Genomic DNA, 18,289 nt, shown 5'->3' with positions numbered 1-18,289 from the left:
TAATATGTCAAGCTCAGGGTTAGATTTATCATTCTTAAATATCAAATGGCATTTATGATAGTAAAACACAAACATAATAATACACCTGTTTCACTACAATAACTTCCTGGAGGAAAAAATATATTAAATGTGTTGATTAAATTAATACATTATTTATATTAAATTGTTTTATTGTCCCATGGTCAGTGATCAGAGTTGTTTCATTTTTGATTCAGCTTTATTTTTTCATTAATTTTTCTTAAGTTTTTTATTCATTTATTTGTTTTGAGAGAGAGAATGTGAGTAGGGGAGGAGCAGAGAGAGAGAGGGACAGAATCCCAAGCTCGAACCCACTAGCTGTGAGATCATGACCTGAGCGGAAACCAAGAGTCACTCAACCGACTGAGCCACCCAGGTGCCCCTATGGTTAAAGTTTAAATGGATTCACCCCACATACCCTTTTTTTTTTTTTGCCTTCTAGTCTCTTATCAGAAAAGAGCTAATTAGTAACAAAAAAGTAAAATATCCTCAATGAAGCAGTCTTTTTAAGAGAATAGTGCAGTGAATCTTTTTGTAAATAGAATTCTTTGATAATATGAAACAAGTTCCCCTGAAAATCCTTACATATTTAACTTTATCTAGTATCTACTTTCTTCAAGTTAATAAAACTGGACAGTGTAGTTTTTTAAATCAAGGTATAATTTTATATATGTGCATTCTATAAGTTTTGAGAACTATATAGTGAGGTAACAACACAACAAAATAGTGAACACTTCCATGACTCCTAAAAATTCCCTCCTGCCCCTTATTAGTCAACTTTTCCAACCTGACATTCCAGCAACCACTTGTTTCCTCCTATAGTTCTGCCTGTATTAGAATGTCCTATGATATGTCGCCCTTAGAATCTGACTTTTCTTACTCAACATGTAATACATTTGATATTTATCCATGTTGTGTGTATCAGTATTTGGTTTCTTTTGATTGCTGGGTAGTTGTTCTGTGTATAAATATAATGGTTTTTTTTTTTTTTAATCCACTTACCAATTAAAGAATATTTGGGTGGTTTTCATCTGGGGACAGTGATAAGTCAGTACTTATTGTCAGTTTTGTTTGCAAGCATTTGAATACATGTGCATTGGTATCTCGTACTTTTAATTTACATTTTCTTAATAACCAAGTATGTTTAGCATCTTTTCATGTGCTTATTTGCTATCATCTTTATATCCATTTTGGTAAATGTGTGTTCAAATATTTTGTACATTTTCGCAGTTGGGTTTTTTTTTCTTTTTCTTTTTTTTTTTAATTTTTTAATGTTTATTTTTGAGAGAGATAGAGTGTGAGTGGGGAAGGGGCAGAGAGAGAGAGAGGGAGACGCAGAATCTGAAACAGGCTCTAGGCTCTGAGCTGTCAGCAACCGAGTTCGACTCAGGGCTCGAACTCAGTAATGGCGAGATCATGACCTAGGCGAAGTCAGATGCTTAACCTACTGATCCACCCAGGCACCCCCTTAATGGTGTCTTCTAAAGAGAAGTGTTTTAATTTTGATGAAGTTCAGGTGATCAGTTTTTTTCTTTTATGTATCATACTTTTATTGTTGTTGTAATTCCAAAATTTTTGTGTAGCCCAAGATCACAACTATGTTCTTATACATTTTCTTCTATAAGCTTTATTGTTGTTAGTCTTAAATTTAGGTCTGTGACTAGTTTTCAGTTAATTTTTGTACATAGTGCAAAGTATTGGACCGAGGTTTTTTGTTTTTTGTTTGCATATGGACATATCAGTTCTATTATCTGTTGAAAGGACTATTTTCAAATAATTTTTATGCTGAAATGTAATACATTTATATGATTTTTAAGAATTCAAACAGTACAGGGGCGCCTGGGTGGCGCAGTCGGTAAGCGCCCGACTTCAGCCAGGTCACGATCTCGCGGTCTGTGAGTTTGAGCCCCGCGTCGGGCTCTGGGCTGATGGCTCAGAGCCTGGAGCCTGTTTCCGATTCTGTGTCTCCCTCTCTCTCTGCCCCTCCCCCGTTCATGCTCTGTCTCTCTCTGTCCCAAAAATAAATAAACGTTGAAAAAAAAAAAGAATTCAAATAGTACAAAGGGTTCACAGTAAAAATTCAGTCTTTTTCTCACCTTTGCCCCCAGCTCCTCTCCTTCAAAGGTAACCAGTGTTACCACAGAGATTCTATGCCATGTACATGTCTCTCTGCTGCTGCTTTTTCGAGGGAAAAAACCATGTTTTCTCAAAATACTAGGCAGGGTGATACTGTTAAATGTTTTGTTCATATAACACTCCACTCAAAGCTTCCTCAGGCCATAAATGATCTTTATTTGTATCCTGTCCATGCTCTCATGTATACACACATGCGCACACACACACATACACAATTTCACTGCCTTCCTCCCCTACTTCTCTCCTCCTTACTTCTCTCTGACCACCCTGCCTGCCATTGCTACGGTTTTCACATACACCATATGTGTTTGTACCCCAGGGCCTTTGTACTTGCTAATCCTTTGGCCTGGAATTCTTTTTTTACAGATATCTGTTGTAAGACTTCCTTCTTAACATTCTTTACAGGCTTTATTTGCTCAAATGTCACCTTCCTCACCCTAGTTGGCTTTTTTTTTTATTTTTAAAAAATGTTTATTACTTGAGAGAGACAGAGACAGCAAACAGGGGAGGGGCAGAGAGAGAGGGAGACACAGAATCCGAAGTAGGCTCCAGGCTCTAGACTCTGAACTGCCAGCAAAGAGCCCAACACAGGGCACGAACCCAGAGACCGCGAGAAAATGACCTGGGCTGAAGTCGGCCGCTTAACCAACTGAGCCACCCAGGCATCCCACTCACCCTAGTTTTAAACTGCAAATTGTGTCTCCCAGTTCCCTGTCATCTCCCCTGCTTTATTTTCCTCCATTTTGATCATCACCTTCTAACATTATTCATAATTTACTTGATTTGTTTATTGTCTTTTAATCCCCACTGGAATAGAAGGTTCTTGAGGACAGAGCTTTCTGTTTTTCATTGCTGTCTCCCATGTTTAGGATAATACATTTAAATATTTGTAAGTCCTGACAGCTTGAAAATATGTTCTCATATACAACATATTTTCACACAAGTACAGATGAAAACAAAGTTATGACTTTCCACAATTTATATATATTGTGCTCTTTGTACAAACCTGTCAATTTTAGCCTCATTCTGTATGTGTCTTCTCTGGCCACTTCAGAAAGTTTACTTAGGTTGGAATATAACTCCAATTATGACTGTACACATAAGTACATAGAAAAACATGCTCTCTTTTGAGCTAGGTAGAAATATCATTTAGATTCTAGAGAGCAAATTTCATCGTAGATTTCTAGAGTATAAAAGATATCCCACTCCGGTACACTGAAACTGCATGGATAACCTAGACTGGCAGATTCTATTCTGAGCTTCGCCGCTAGCTCGCTGAGTGCTCTAGGACAGCTCCGCGGCAGATTTTGGCATAGAATCGCCAGCTATAAGCACAACAATTTCTGTCTTCTTTTCCTTATGTGGTGTGATAATGACAGCATGGTTATTTGTACTCTGTTGAAAGGGTGCTGTCCATGACTCACAAGTGACGATAACGTGGTTTTGAGAGAAAATTAAAAGGAAAAAAAAACGTTCACCATATTAACTTGGATTTGAGATGTATTACCATTTACAACTCATTTAGTCCTTAGAGATCCTGAAAATTTTTCGTTGATGACTTCACTTCCAACAGACTACAGGTAGCCCTTAAAATAAACCCAAACTCTAATTAGTGGTTCTTGTGCTTTAAAAATACATCAGAATTTCCTCAAGGGCTTTAATCAAACACAGATTGCTAGACCCTACCCCTAGAATTTCTGATTCAGTGGGTCCAAGGGGGGACCTGAAATTTTGCATTTCTAATGAGTTCCCAGGTGATGCTGATGGTACTCTCTGAGGACCACACCTCGAAAACCAGGCAGATAAGAAGCCCTTGCAAATCCAGGGCATCTATCAAAACATGGCTTTGACCAAATGATCCATTGTATTCTTTGGTTTGTCATCAGTGAGCACTTTGAGAGGCCTAGCTGAGGGAAAGTATCATTGCCACAACTCTCCATATGTATTAACTATTCAGGGCACCTGGTGGCTCAGTCAGTTGAGCATCCAACTCCAGCTCAGGTCATGATCTCACAGTTTGTGGGTTCGAGCCCTGCATCAGGCTCTGTGCTGACCGCTTGCTCAGAGCCTGGACCCTGTTTCAGATTCTGTGTCTCTTTCTCTCTCTGCCCCTCTCCTTCTCTCTCTGCCCCTCCCCTGCTCACACTTTGTCTCACTTTGTTTCTCAAAAATAAATAAATTTAAAAAAATTAAAAAAAAAAAAAAAAAAAGAACTTCCCTCTTCAGTTAGTTGCCGGCTTATCTTCACTGGCAAACATGACTGAATCTGTGAAAGTCTGATATATCATTAGATGGGGCACGTGGACCTTCACCTCCAGGATTTCCTTGGTCTTAGCTCTAGTACCCTGATGTTCATCGTGGCCTTTATTTTAAAAGAAACCCCCCTTTTTTTTTCCTTTTTTAAAGCCACAGGGGTGTTGGGTGGCTCAGTTGGTTAAGTATCTGACTCTTGATTTCGGTTCAGGTCATGATCTTACAGTTCTTGAGATCAAGCCCTATGTTGGGCTCTGACTAACTGTAAGCCTTTATGTAAAATGTATCAGGTTGAGGTCATTAGAAAACATAACAGCATTTTTTTTTTTAGTTTATTTTTTGAGAGAGTGAGTGAACACGAGTAGGGGAGGGGCAAAGAGAGGGAGACAGAATCCCAACCAGGTTCTTTGCTATCACAGATGTGGGGCTCTAACTCACGAACTGTGAGATCATGACCCAAGCCGAAATCAGATCCTTAACTGACTGAGCCACCCAGGAGCCCAGAAAACATAATAATACTTATAAGCAATAATAAATGTCATGGTCCTAAAAATGATTTTAAAACAACCATAAACTGGTAAAACCAACAGAATCAACTTATTCAGAACTCTGGAATTTAATCCAAATTTACATCAACCAGGGGACTGCTCAGTAAAGAAAAGGACAGCTGATTTGGGGCATTTAGAAAATCTCTGGCAGGTCACTGCCTGACCACAGATAATGGAACAGCGACTTCAGTGATCACACCCAACAAGGAATAATACACTCTTAACAGAAATAGTGTTGAAAAGTCACAAAAAATATAGATGACTCCAGCCTTCAGCAGTCAGCAGCAAACCTAAGGCACAGGGAGAATCTGACTTCCAGTAACCACATTATAATGTTCAGGTGTCCATTTTTCAGGAAAAAGTTACAAGGCATAAACAGAAACCATAAAGTAATGCCTAATAATAGGGGAAGAACAATCGACATAAATTGTCCCTCCTCAAGGAAGCCCAGACATTGGACTTACTAGACATAGACTTTAAGTCATGTGTCATAAGTGTACTCAAAGAGCTAAAGGACTCTGGTAAAGAAAATCAGGAAGATGATGTATGAACAAAATTAGAATATCAATGAAGAGAAAAATTATAAGTAGGTGCAGACATGCTAAAAGGTACACGGCAGAACTTTTGAAGGCTTAATCCCCACAGTACATTCAGATAAGTGAAAGGACATTTGGAGAGTGTATGCTGGACTGAGTTAATACAGGACTGAGTTAATATAGGACTATAAAGCATCTGTTAGACAAAATGTTACAGGAGCTGGGTTCCTGTTGGCTTGCCATTTGTTGGCTGATTTATCTTGGAACAGGCACTGAACTTCTTATCCATCATTTCCTGTTCTGTGAAATAGAGCATCTGTTCTAGAGACACATGGTGAAGATCCAGCGAGACTATATAGCAGTGCTGAAAATGTGAGGCATCACTGTGTTCGTCCTACAGAAGAACCAACAACCTAGTGACTAACGGAAGAGAATGTTTATATGTGCTACCAAGTTATCAGTAGAGGCACAGTGCTTGACTTAAAGAACTCTGCAGACTTGAGCAGGTGGACATTATTCCCAGAGGAGAAATTCCAGCACTTTTGGAATCCATCACTCTATCACATTTTTTCACAGTTCTCTATCCCCACTTACTATCTTACTTTTCACACCTCCCAATTAGACTTATTTTCATCTTTTAAAAATTAGAATTAGTTTAAATGTTTAGTTTTCAGTTATTTCTCCTTTCCCAGGAATTTTATGATGTCTTTAAATATCACTGTAAGACCTAGAACATCACAAAAATCTGGACTGGATCAGCTTTGTTCTCTCTCTCTGTCATTACACTAAGCATTAATAAAAAAAAAAACAATTCCAAGAAATAGTGAAGTACCAAGTCAGTTTGTACATGGTGTATAAATAACATAAAATTGGCTTTTTGTGAAAACCGTTTTAGTCAGGGGAGACATCAGTTGTAGTAATATCGCCACTAGAGACTGAAAGTATCTTTAGTTGTTTAATTTGAAAGGCAAAAATAAAATCCTAGGATAATTCTAAAACTGTCATGAGCAATAGATCTGTCTAGAACTGGATTTCTTCCCGGGTTTTCACAAACTAAATTTTATTTCTTATGCTTTAACCCACTCTCTGGTGTAAAAATTAACAGTGAAATGACCCAGATGCTGAAAGCCAGAGGAGCAACATCAGATTGTTTGCACCGAACAGGGAAGCAGATCCTATCAGCTGCGCTTTTTTTTTTTTTTAAAGTAACACCAAGAAATCCACCATGACCAAATTGGTAATTTAGAATCTGATTATTAGCCTCTCTGAAGGATTTCTGGAAAAGTTCTTTTCATCATTTAAAAATACTACATTTACACAGTCCTTCCACATGAAAGCTTTTCAGTGATAGAACTCTCATAAAAGCGTGGTGTTCTGCTTTGAAATGCATTTGATGTTCAGGAGAAAATAAGTTCTCTGGTATTCCTGCCTCCTAAAATTTTTATTTTACTGTTTTGTTTCGGGGATAGGTACAGAATTTTCACAGCTGTATTCAGGTAACTGAAGACTTTGTGTCTCCAGAACATCTTGTACAGTCATTTCATTTAACACAGGAACTGAGACTTTTGAAGGAGGAAATCAATTACGATGATAAACTACAGGTAGGAGATGAATTTTCTAACTGACTCCTGTTCTTATGTGTCTTTTATATTCAGAAATACGATACGTGCATAACCGCTTAGGCAATCATTGTCCTTGTTTGTCACATTAGGATAACAAACACAGCTTAATAACAGTATGCATTTAACTGTATGATTTTCAGTGGCCCTTACTTTAACTTTCAGTTTAACATTTTTTTTAACTTTGACATATTTTATTTTGAGTGTATCTTTCCCTCATTAAGAAAAAAAAAAGCTTTAATTTATCTCCATCTTAAATGATTAGAAATATCAAAATCTCTTTCAGGTTAAAAATATATTGTATCATGCAGTTAAGGAAATGGTGAGAGCTTTGAAGATACATGAAGACGAAGTAGAGGATATGGAAGAAAATTAGGTGTGGTCCAGTTTGATACTTTTAGGCCATTGAACTGTAATTACTTTCGAACGATGATAAGTATGCACATTGACTTAAGCTTCATAAAACCATCAGTGCCAAGAAATTCTCTTTTGTAGCAATTACTTGTTACTGATACCGCAGCAGTATAGCATAAGTCACAGTTCCTGTGATGCAATGTTAGTTATGAAAACAAGCTAAATTTAAAAAGCAGCACTTCATAGCTGTTTTTGTATTATAGTGTATATGATGTTTGTGAAAATGCCAGATTTAAAATGATGTATTTATTTTTGACAAAAAAAAACCCACAAAATTCTACGCTATATTGTTGATCAAGTGTAAATGTGACCTTGTACAGTTTACTAAAATAACGGATATTTTTCACTACATTGAGACAGTTACTGTGAGAATAGGACACAAACACCAGCTATTGCCTGCATTTGGGAAATTGCTGAATCGCACAGCATTCATGTCATAATCAGAAATTACTGCCAAATAATTGTAAAATTTGTAAAATATGAAGTATATAAAGTAGATACTAAATACGGACACTTCAATATTTTGTTGAAGCTATTGACTGTACAATTTAACATTTTCAAAAGGTGTAATTTATTTAAAATTGTCTCATTTTGGTAAAATTTATGTGAACTTTTAAAGCTAAATATTAAACTTAATATGCTATGTAAATATATACATATATACATTTAATGATGTATTTTTTTAAAACATTGGCTTGCTTTTATTTGTTAAAAGTGCAAGTGTTACATATGGCTTTGTACATTAAAGTTGAAAGGGGTTTTACATTTTCCATTAAAAGGACTTTATCAAAAAATAGCATGTTCCAGAGTTCTTCCTTTTATGATGTGCATACTACCAAGGATTCATCATCATGATGACTACTAAGCATTTTCTTACAATGTTCTCTTCTGGGACATTTTTCCTTTGTTTTATAAGTTTTGTGCTTTTCTTTAGACTTTATGGGCCATCACAAGTGCCTCAACTCATTTGTCCTATGGCACAACTGAAAAAAGGAATACCGGTAACTACTATTTGTTATTTATGAACACATTTTCATTGAAAGAAGAATGCGTTATGTGAATTTTTAAAGCCATGATTATGAGCGTATGTGATCAGTTTCAAGTAAATGTTTCACCACAGAGCTAACTGATAAGATAGTTTTGGGGGTGGGAGGAAGACAGGGGACACAGTGGCCTAAAGTCAGCCAGTCTAGGTTGAATATGAGTTCTGCTACTTACTGTGTGACCCTGGTAAGTTGCTTTAATTCAGAGTCTTCGTTTTAATAGCTATCACCAGTTGGTTACTCTGAGGCTCACATAGACCTATCCATTTGAATGTTCCTGGAAATATGTCGTCCTCCACTGACACCTGCAGGATACTGAAGGGGACAGCCTTTTCTTCTCATTTGAAAGCACATAGTTAAAAGAAAAAAGTAGTAAGTAGCCCAAGTTGTGACCATGCAAGTTGCTTAGTTTTTTCCATTGTTTATATCTACCATCGTTAATTTTTTTTAATGTTAATTTTTATTTTTGAGAGAGGGTGTGCAAGTGGGGGAAGGACAGAGAGAGAAGACAGATCCAAAGCAGGCTCCAGGCTCTGAGCTATCAGCACAGAACCCAATGCGGGGCTCAAACTCCTGAACCGCAGGATCATGACTGAGCCACCCAGGTGCCCCTATGTGTACCATCTTTTAACTCCCTGTGGGCTATGATGTCACCTACTCCAGGCAATATTCAGCCAGGAGTATGAGGTTACGGGTCACATTAATGTCCCACGTGGCGCAGGGGTTAATGGGATGGGTGACGACTACTTGGCTAGAAACACTGGGCTGAGGAATCGTTCAGATGATAATGTGAATCTTCTAAGTTTTTGACCTTTTTAATACTATTTTTTTAAACATGTTTCAGTTCATTTAAATGGTATTTGCTGCTTAACACTTTCAAAAGTCCCATCTGATTTAATTTTGATGTGAAATTAATTTCAAGCCCAAGATATTAATTCTAGAGTAGACTGCCTGCTGCTCCCTAAAGTCTTCCAAGAACCTAAAGTCTTGTGACTTTTTTCCAAAAGGTTTCAAAAGGTTTTGCTGCTTTTGCTGTTGTTTGAGCCACCTTTTAACCGTACTACAACCCCTACAAGAGAGGCTGAAACTAAGGCAGATCAAGCCTGGCAGTGTGGCTTCTTTCAAAACAAACTCATCTGATACAGGTATTCTATCCATGGTCTGAATTCCATGCTAGTGACCTAATTCTTGGTAAGGCAGGGTGGAGAGAGTGGACTATAACGCTTTCATCATTAAAGACATGTGACTTTTTGGAATGCTGTGAGTTGTTTTACCGGTCACATCCCTGGTGGAGCGATTCCTCTGCCCATTTAGCTTGTTTCCTTCATCCTTTTGGTTAGCTCAGATGCTTCTCACATATGAAACCATCTGAGCATGTCCGTTTCCTCCAGACAGTGATCGAGTACATAATAAATGTGTAAAATAATCTTCAAAGAGACTATACAGGGAAACTTGTGCTGAATATTCAGATCCCTCCCATTTTACTTTAATTTGGACTTGAATTTGAATTCTTTTTCCTGAGTAATGATTTACATGAGTCCAAACCCATTTCCCTTCTGCCCAGCACATTCTGGGATTGGAACACCCATAAAATGTCGTTCTTGATGCTTCCCTTTGATAGATGGAATATGGGTTTGGTGATATCTGTGTAAGATTAGTGGGCTTCAGAAGAAAAATGTGCTCTCATACCTTTGTTCTGTGTATGTACATATACAGTGATGTAAAATTGGCATTTTCTTTCTTTTTTTTTTAACATTTATTGTTGAGAGAGCACAAGCAGGGGAGGGGCAGAGAGAGAGAGGAAGACACAGAATCCGAAGCAGGCTTCAGTCTCTGAGCTGTCAGCACAGAGCCCGACCCCGTGAACTGCAAGATCATGACCTGAGCCACCCAGGTGCTGCCCCTCCCCCGTTTTTTTGTTTTGTTTTGTTTTTTGGGGGTTTGTTTTTGCTTTTGTTTTTTTGTTTGTTTGTTTTTTAGCATCTTCTTTCCTAATTGCCAACCTATCAAAGGTCATCTCCCAGATCAGATCAGGAATGCTGGCCATGGAAGAGGGGGGGAAAAAAGAAAATTACTTAATTACCATTCTACAGCTATTCAGTATACCGTGCACTATGAATACTGGGATGTAGCAAGTGGCCAAGATTGAGACTCAAGTTATGACATACCTGGTTTCACAGTAATTAACCTTGATAGTGACACCTTCAAACCGAGTAGTATATAGTTTGGCTCTCACAGAAATCTGGTTCTTTTAATGAAAGCAAAGTTCCTTTCAAACAAAAATGAAATGTTGGTGAGCCCCAGGTCACTGGCTGCACACAAAGTGGGTTCCCTTTCCTGACTGGAGAGATTTTCACAGCTGACTTAAGCTGTTCACTCAGTTGTCTGTAAATGAGCCAACCAGCTGCCCTTAAGCCTGGAGGATTGCCTGTCTTTTCTGTCTTGTCTTACGAAAAAGACCTCAGCCCTGGGGTCAGTGGAGGGGCAAATCAAGAATGGTGTGTTGTATGTGTGGGTCACAGCTGGACTCCCATTTTGAGAGGAGGTACATTCCGAGGACAAATGAGCCCAACAATGCGCTCCTGTCCCCTGGTCTTTGACCCCAGGTTTGACAGATGATGAAAAGATTTGGGGGGCTGGGTCGGTGAACAAACCAAAATGAAGAAGTGCAAAACAAGGTGGAGAGCCAGCATGGTCCTCTGCCAACATAGGATGGTAACTGATTCAGAGGTCCTACCAAGCTAGTAAAGAATACAGGGGCGGCGGCGGGGAGTACAAGATCAATGCTGATGTTTTGTTAGCAAACTTTTTTCCAGTCAGTTCCTAAAAATCCCTGCACTATGCTGGTGAAAACCACAGGACTTTTAAAGGAGGAAAAACAAGAATTTGGGCATAACATTGAAAAACTTATCAGTGACACATTTTAAAAAGTGAGGCGGGAGCACCTGGATGGCTCAGTCGGTTGGATGTCCAACTTCAGCTCAGGTCATGACCTCATGGTTGGTGAGTTCAAGCCCCGCATTGGGCTCTGTGCTGACAGCTTGGAGCCTGGAGCCCCCCCACCCCACCCCCACCCCCCACACTCGCTCTCGCGCTCTCTCTTGTGTCTCAAAAATAAATATTAAAAAAAATTTTTTTAAAGGGAGGCAGCAGTGTCTTAACATGTTAAATATTTGAGAATAGGTTAATACTATAAAATAAATGGCACTTTACCCTAAAGAAGAAAGAGTAGAAGTTTGCATTGGAAATGGGCATCGGAAGGGTTGCTGCTTGGTGAGAAATACTGTGCCGTGTTGGAAGAAGGGTTGTGTGGAATTAGAGGGGAAGGCGTAATACCAGGTGTGGATGGATGGAAAGGTGTGGCTCAGCACCAGCATGAAGGTTCAGATGATGCAGTTTTCTGCGTTCACTTAAGTTTTTCTTGCAGGCAAAATTGCCCCTTAAACACAAAGTTCACATCGTGCTCAAATTGTTCCCTATAAATTTATGTTGGGACAGATTTGCAAGCAGCAGACAGGGAAGAGTATGGAGCCTGAATAAAGGCTCGAGTTCACCCAAAGCAGGTACTATGCCATTCTAACTTTTAAACTAAATATTTCTAGCAGTGTTGTAAACCCACAGATTCACCACCACATAACCACAAAAAGACAATGAAAAATAGCATTTAAAAATAGCCAAAGATGGGGGCACTTGGCTGGCTCAGTTGTTAGAACATGCAGCTCTTAATCTCAGTGTCTTGAGTTTGAGCCCCACGTGGGGTTTTAGAGATTACTTTTATTTTTTTAATTTTAGAGAGAGCATACGTGAGCAGGGGAGAGGGACAAATGGGGAGAGAGAATCAAGCAGGTTCTGCACCCAGCACGGCAGCACAGAGGCCAACGCAGGTTTCAATCCCCTGGGATCGTGGCCTCATCCAAAATCAAGAGTCGGATGCTCAACTGACTGAGCCACCCAGGAACTTCTAAAAAAATTTTTTTAAATAAATAATAGATTAAAAACAAATAGTCAAAGTCCAAGTCTCTCTGTCTTGAATTGTGAGCCTATTCATTCTGTTACCAGTCTTCCAATAATATGAGCCTCTTTTCAAAAATTCAACAAATACCTCAAGTATTCTATACAACTTTTTTTAAAAATTGTGAAATTCTAACTTCACTATAGTTAACATAATGTTCTGTTAGTTTCAGGCGTACAGTAGAGTGATTCGACAGTTCTATAATTCAGTTCTCATCACAATAAGTTTCACCCTCACCTGTTTCACCCATCCTCCCACCCACCTCCCCTCTGGTAACTGTCACTTCTCTATAGTCAAGAATCTTTTTGGTTTGTCTCTTTTTTCTTTGTTGATTAATTCCACATGAGTGAAATCATGCTGTTTTTCTTTGACTTATTTTACTTAGATTTATACTCCCTTGATTCATCTGTGTAGTCGCAAATGGCAAGATTTCATTCCTTTTTATGGCTGAGTAATAGTCCATTGTATACATACACCACATCTTTATCCATCATCTATCTATGCAACTTGGGCTGCTTCTGTAATTTGGCTATTGTAAATAATGCTGCAGTAAACATAGGGGCACATATATCTTTTCAAATTAGTGTTTTTGTACTTTGGAGGTAAATACCCAGTAGTGGAATTACTGGATCATATGGTAGTTCTATTTTTAATATTTTGAGGAACCTCCATACTGTTTTCCACAGTGGCCATATTAGTTTGCATTCCTACCAACAGTGCAAGAGGGTTCCTCTCTCCACGTCCTTGCCAACTCTTGTTGTTTCTTGTGTTTTTTATTTTAGCCATTCTTTGCAATTTGATGGGAGGTGATATCTGACTATGGTTTTGATTTGCATTTCCCTGATGATGAATGATGTTGAGCATCTTTTCATGTGTCTGTTGTCCATCTTATGTTTTCGTTAGAGAAATGTCCGTTCAGGTCTTCTGCTCATTTTGTAATTGGATTATTTGCTTTTCTCATGTTGGGTTGTGTAAATTCTTTATATATTTTGGATACTAACCCTTTATTGAATATGTCATTTACAATGTCTTCTCCCATTCAGTTAGCCTCGTTTTGTTGGTTGTTTCCTATACTGTGCAGAAGATTTTTATTTTGTTGTAGTCCCAATAGTTTGTTTGCTTTTGTTTCCCTTGCCTCAGGAGATCTATCTAGAAAAATGTGATTATGGTTATGCCCCTGCACCTGGGTGGCTCAGTCGGTTGTGCATCCGACTTCGGCTCAGGTCATGATCTCACAGTTTGTGGGTTCGAGCCCCACATCAGGCTCTGTGCTGACCGTTTGCTCAGAGCCTGGAGCCTGCTTCGGATTCTGTGTCTCTTTCTCTGCCCCCCCCCACCCCCCCCCACCCCCGCCACTCACACTTTGTCTCACTCTGTTTCTCAAAAATAAATGTAAAAAAAAAATTTTTTTTTAAGAAAAATGTGGTTACAGCCAGTGTCAGAGACATTACTGTCTGTGTTCTAAGATTTTTATGGTTTCAGGTGTCACATTTAGGTCCTTAGTCCATTTTGAGTTTATTTTATGTATGGTGTAAGAAAGTTTCATTCTTTTGCATCGAGCTGTCGAGTTTTCCCAACACCATTTGCTGAGGAGACTTTTTCTCATTGCATATTTTTGCCTCCTTTGTCAAAGATTAATTGACCATTTAATCCTGAGTTTATTTTTGGGCTCTCTATTCTGTCCCATTGATCTATGCATCTATTGTACCAGTACCATACTGATTACTACAGCTTTGTAGTATTTCTTGAAATCTGGATTGTGATACCTTCAGCTTTGTTCTTCTTTTTCAAGATTGCTTTGGCTCTTCGGGGTCTTTTGTGGTTCCCTGTAAGTTTTAGGATTTTTTGTTCTAGTTCTATGGAAAATGCTGTTGGTATTTTGATAAGGATTGCATTAAGTCTGTAGGTTACTTTGAGTAGTATGGACATTTTAACAATATTTGTTTTTCCAGTCCATGAGCATGGAATATCTTTCCATTTGTTTGAATCATCTTCAGTGTCTTTTATTAGGGTCTTATAGTTTTCACAGTACAGGTCTTTTACCTTTTTGGTTAAATATATTCTAGGTATTTTATTATTTTTGGTGATATTGTAAATGGGATTATTAATTTGTCTTTCTGCTACTTCATTATTAGGGTATAGAAATTTCTGTGTATTGATTTTTGTATCTTGTGACCTTATTGAATTCATTTATTAGGTTCTGGTACCTTTTTTGTTAGAGTATTTAGGGTGTTCTATATGTAATATCATGTCATCTGCAAATAGTGAAATTTTTATTTCTTCCTTACCAATTTAGATGCATTTTATTCCTTTGTCTTGTCTGGTTACTGTGGCTAGGATTTCCAGTTCTATGATGAATAAAAGTTTAATGAGAGTGGACATCCTTGTCTTGTTCCTGACCTTAGGGGAAAAGCTCTCAGGTTTTCACCATTAAGGATGATGTTAGCTGTCGGTTTTTCATATATGGCCTTTATTATGTTGAGGTATGTTCCCTCTAAACCTACTTTGTTGAGGATTTTCATCATGAGTGGATGTTGTTCTCTGTCAAATACTTTTTCTGCATCAATTGAAATGGTTATATGGTTTTCATCCTTTCTCTTGTTGATGTTATTTACCACATTGATTTGTGAATATTTAACCACCCTTGCATCCTGGGAACAAATTCCACTTGATCGTGGTGAGTGATTTTTTTAATGTATTGTTGAATTTGGGTTGCTAAATTTTGTTGAGGACTTTTGCATCTGTGTTCATAAGAGAGACTGGCCTGTAGTTCTCTTTTTGTAGTGTTTTTATAGTATCAGGGTAATGTGGGCCTTATAAAATGAATTTGGAAGATTTCATTTTTCCTCTTCTATTTTTTGGAATAGTTTGAGAAGAATACATATTCACTCTTCATTAAATATTTGGTAGAATTCACCTGTAAAGCCATCTGATTCAATTTCATTGTTGGTAATTGGTCTGTTCACTTTTTATTTCTTCCTGATTCAGTTTTGGGAAGTTATGTTATTTCTAGACATTTACCCATTTCTTCTAGGTTGTCCAATTTGTTGGCATATAATTTTTTGTACTCTTTTATAATCCTTTGTATTTCTGTAGTGTTATTTCTCCTCTTTCATTTCTTTTTTTTTTTTTCCAAGTGTTTATTTACTTATTTTGAGAGCATGCAAACGGGAGGGGCAAAGAGAAAGGGAGAGAGAGAGAATCCTAAGCAAGCTCTGTGCTGTCAGCACAGAGCCTGACATGGGGCTCAATCTCCAGATGGTGATATCTTGAGCCAAGCCCAAATCAAGAGTCACATGCTCAACCAACTGAACCACCTAGGTGCCCCTCTCCTCTTTCATTTCTGATTTTGAGTCTCTCCTCTCTCTCCTCTCTTTCTCTTTAGTGGTCTGGCTAAAGTTTTATCAATTTTGTTGATCTTTTGAAAGAACCAGATCCTGATTTTTTTGAGCTGTCTTTTTGGATTTTGTTTTTGTTTTTTTTAGTTTCTATTTTGCTTATTCCTGCTCTCATCTTTATTATTTCCTTCCTGCTTTTGGGTTTTGTTTGTTATTTTTCTAGCTCCTTTAGATATAAGATTGGGTTGTTTGAGATTTTTCTTCTTGAGGCAGACCTGTATTTCTATAAACTTCCCACTTACAACCACTTTTGCTACATCCCAAAGATGTTGGACTGTTGTATTTTGGTTTTCATTTTGTCTCCGTGTATTTTTTAATTTCCTCTTTGATTTCTTGGTTGACCCATTCATTGCTTAGTAGCATGTTATTTAACCTCTATGTATCTGTGTTCTCTCCAGAATTTTTCTTGTGGTTGATTTTTAGTTTCATAGTATTATGGTTGGAAAAGATGCATGGTATGACTCTGATCTTTTTGAGTTTGTTGAGACTTGTTTTGTGGTCTAATAGGTGATGAGAATGTTCCATATGCATTTGAAAAGAATGTGTATTCTGTTGTTTTAGGGTGGAATATTCTGAATGTATCTGTCAGATCCATCTGGTCCAATGTGTCATTCAAAGCCACTATGTCCCTGTTGGTTTTCTGTTTGGATGATCTATCCATTGATGTAAGTGGGGTTTATTAAACCCTCTATTAATGTGTTATTATCAATTACCTCCTTTATTTTTATTATCTGCTTCATATGCTTGGCTGCCCTCATGTTAGGTGCATAAATATTTACAATTATTATATCTTCTTGTTGGATTGTTTCACTTATGTCCGTCTTTGTCTCTTCTTATAGTCTTTGTTTTAAAGTTTATTTTGTCTGATATAAGAATTGCTCCGTTGGCTTTTTTCTTCACTTCCATTGGCATAATAAATGCTTTTCCATCCCTTCACTTTCAATCTGCATGTGCCTTAAGTCTGAAATGAGTCTCTCATAGGCAACATATAAATAGATCTTGTTTTTTGTCCATTCCATCACGCTGTCTTTTGATTGGAGCATTTAGTGCATCTACATTCAAAGTAATTTTTGATAGGCATGAACTTATTGCCATTTTGTTACTTGTTTCATGGTTGTTTTTATAGTTCTTCTCTGTTCCTTTCTTCTCTTGATCTGTTCTAAGTGTGCTGGCCTTTAGTGATACGCTTGGATTCCTTTTTATTTTTTGTATATCTGTTACTCGTTTTTAATTTGTGGCTTCCATTAGGTTCATATGTAACATCTTATGCATATAGCAGTCCATATTAAGTCGACAGTCACCTAAGTTTGAACCCATTCTTTACTCATACCACCCTCATGTTTCAAATGTTTGCTGTCATACTTTACATCCTTTTATTTTGTGAAGCCCTTAACTGATTTTTATAGATAAAATTCTGCTTTTATGCTACTTCCTCCTACCTATGGTCTTTCCTTTCTACCCAAAGAGTCCCCATTAACATTTCTTGTAGGGCTGGTTTAGTGGTCAATTCCTTTAACTTTTGTTAGTCTGGGAATCTCTATCCCTCCTTCTAGTCTGAATGATAGCCTTGCTGGATAGAGAATTCTTGGCTGCATTTTTTTTTTCTTTCAACATTTTGAATGTATCATGCCACTCCCTCCTGGCCTGAAAAGTTTGTTGGAAAATCAGCAGACAAGCTTATGGGCTTGTATGTAACTGTTTTCTTTTGCTGCTTTTAAAGTTCTCCCCTTATCACTACTTTTTACTATTTTAATTACTATGTGTCTCAGTGTGGAGCTCCTTAGGTTGACAAGTGTGCTTAAAATCCTCCCATTCTGCTGTCTTCCCCAGAAGTGTCCATCAACTCTAAAGAATGGAACAAAGGTCCTTCTGGGATTTACATTACCCAAAAGTGTTGGTTTATTTTTTTATTTTAGAGAGTATGTATACACCTGCACAAGTGAATGGGGGAGGGGCAGAGAGAGGGAGAGGGAGAATCTCAAGCAGGCTCTTCACCATCAGCACAGAGCCTGACATGGGGCTCAAATTTATGAAACAGGAGATCATGACCTGAGCCAAAATCAACAGATGCTTAACCAAGCTACCCAGGCAGCCCTCAAAGTGTTGGCTTTTTAAATAAATGAAAACTACCTAAAGATGAAAATGGGTCTATGACCCTTGTCCCACTCAATTTCTTGCTGCATCCATATTTAGTTTTAACCCTGAAACTAAAGGGTTTGGGGGCAGAGGTTAACATCTGTTTCAAATAGGCCCCTCCCTGTGAGCAGCTATTTTCTCATAAGAACAGGGAATTATCTGATCTAAAGCCAACA

General features: G+C 37.9%; 1 protein-coding gene across 7 annotated transcripts in view; it reads left to right on the top strand.

Moving 5' to 3' along the window:
- The window catches only part of JMJD1C (jumonji domain containing 1C), a 265,588-nt gene extending 257,268 nt beyond the window's left edge, over positions 1-8,320 (top strand). For all 7 annotated transcript variants that reach the window (XM_045040031.1, XM_045040030.1, XM_045040029.1 and 4 more), the window contains 2 exons: positions 6,961-7,092; positions 7,397-8,320. In XM_045040031.1, the coding sequence (XP_044895966.1) occupies positions 6,961-7,092; positions 7,397-7,486 (222 nt within the window). In that variant the 3' untranslated portion in view covers positions 7,487-8,320. The remainder of the gene's footprint in view (positions 1-6,960; positions 7,093-7,396) is intronic.
- The last annotated feature ends 9,969 nt before the right edge of the window (positions 8,321-18,289 follow it).

This window comes from Felis catus, chromosome D2 (genome assembly GCF_018350175.1).
Source record: "Felis catus isolate Fca126 chromosome D2, F.catus_Fca126_mat1.0, whole genome shotgun sequence".
Classification (NCBI taxonomy): Eukaryota; Metazoa; Chordata; class Mammalia; order Carnivora; family Felidae; genus Felis; species Felis catus.
The sequence above is the reverse complement of the archived record's forward strand: the minus strand, read 5'-3'. Positions and strand labels throughout refer to the sequence as shown.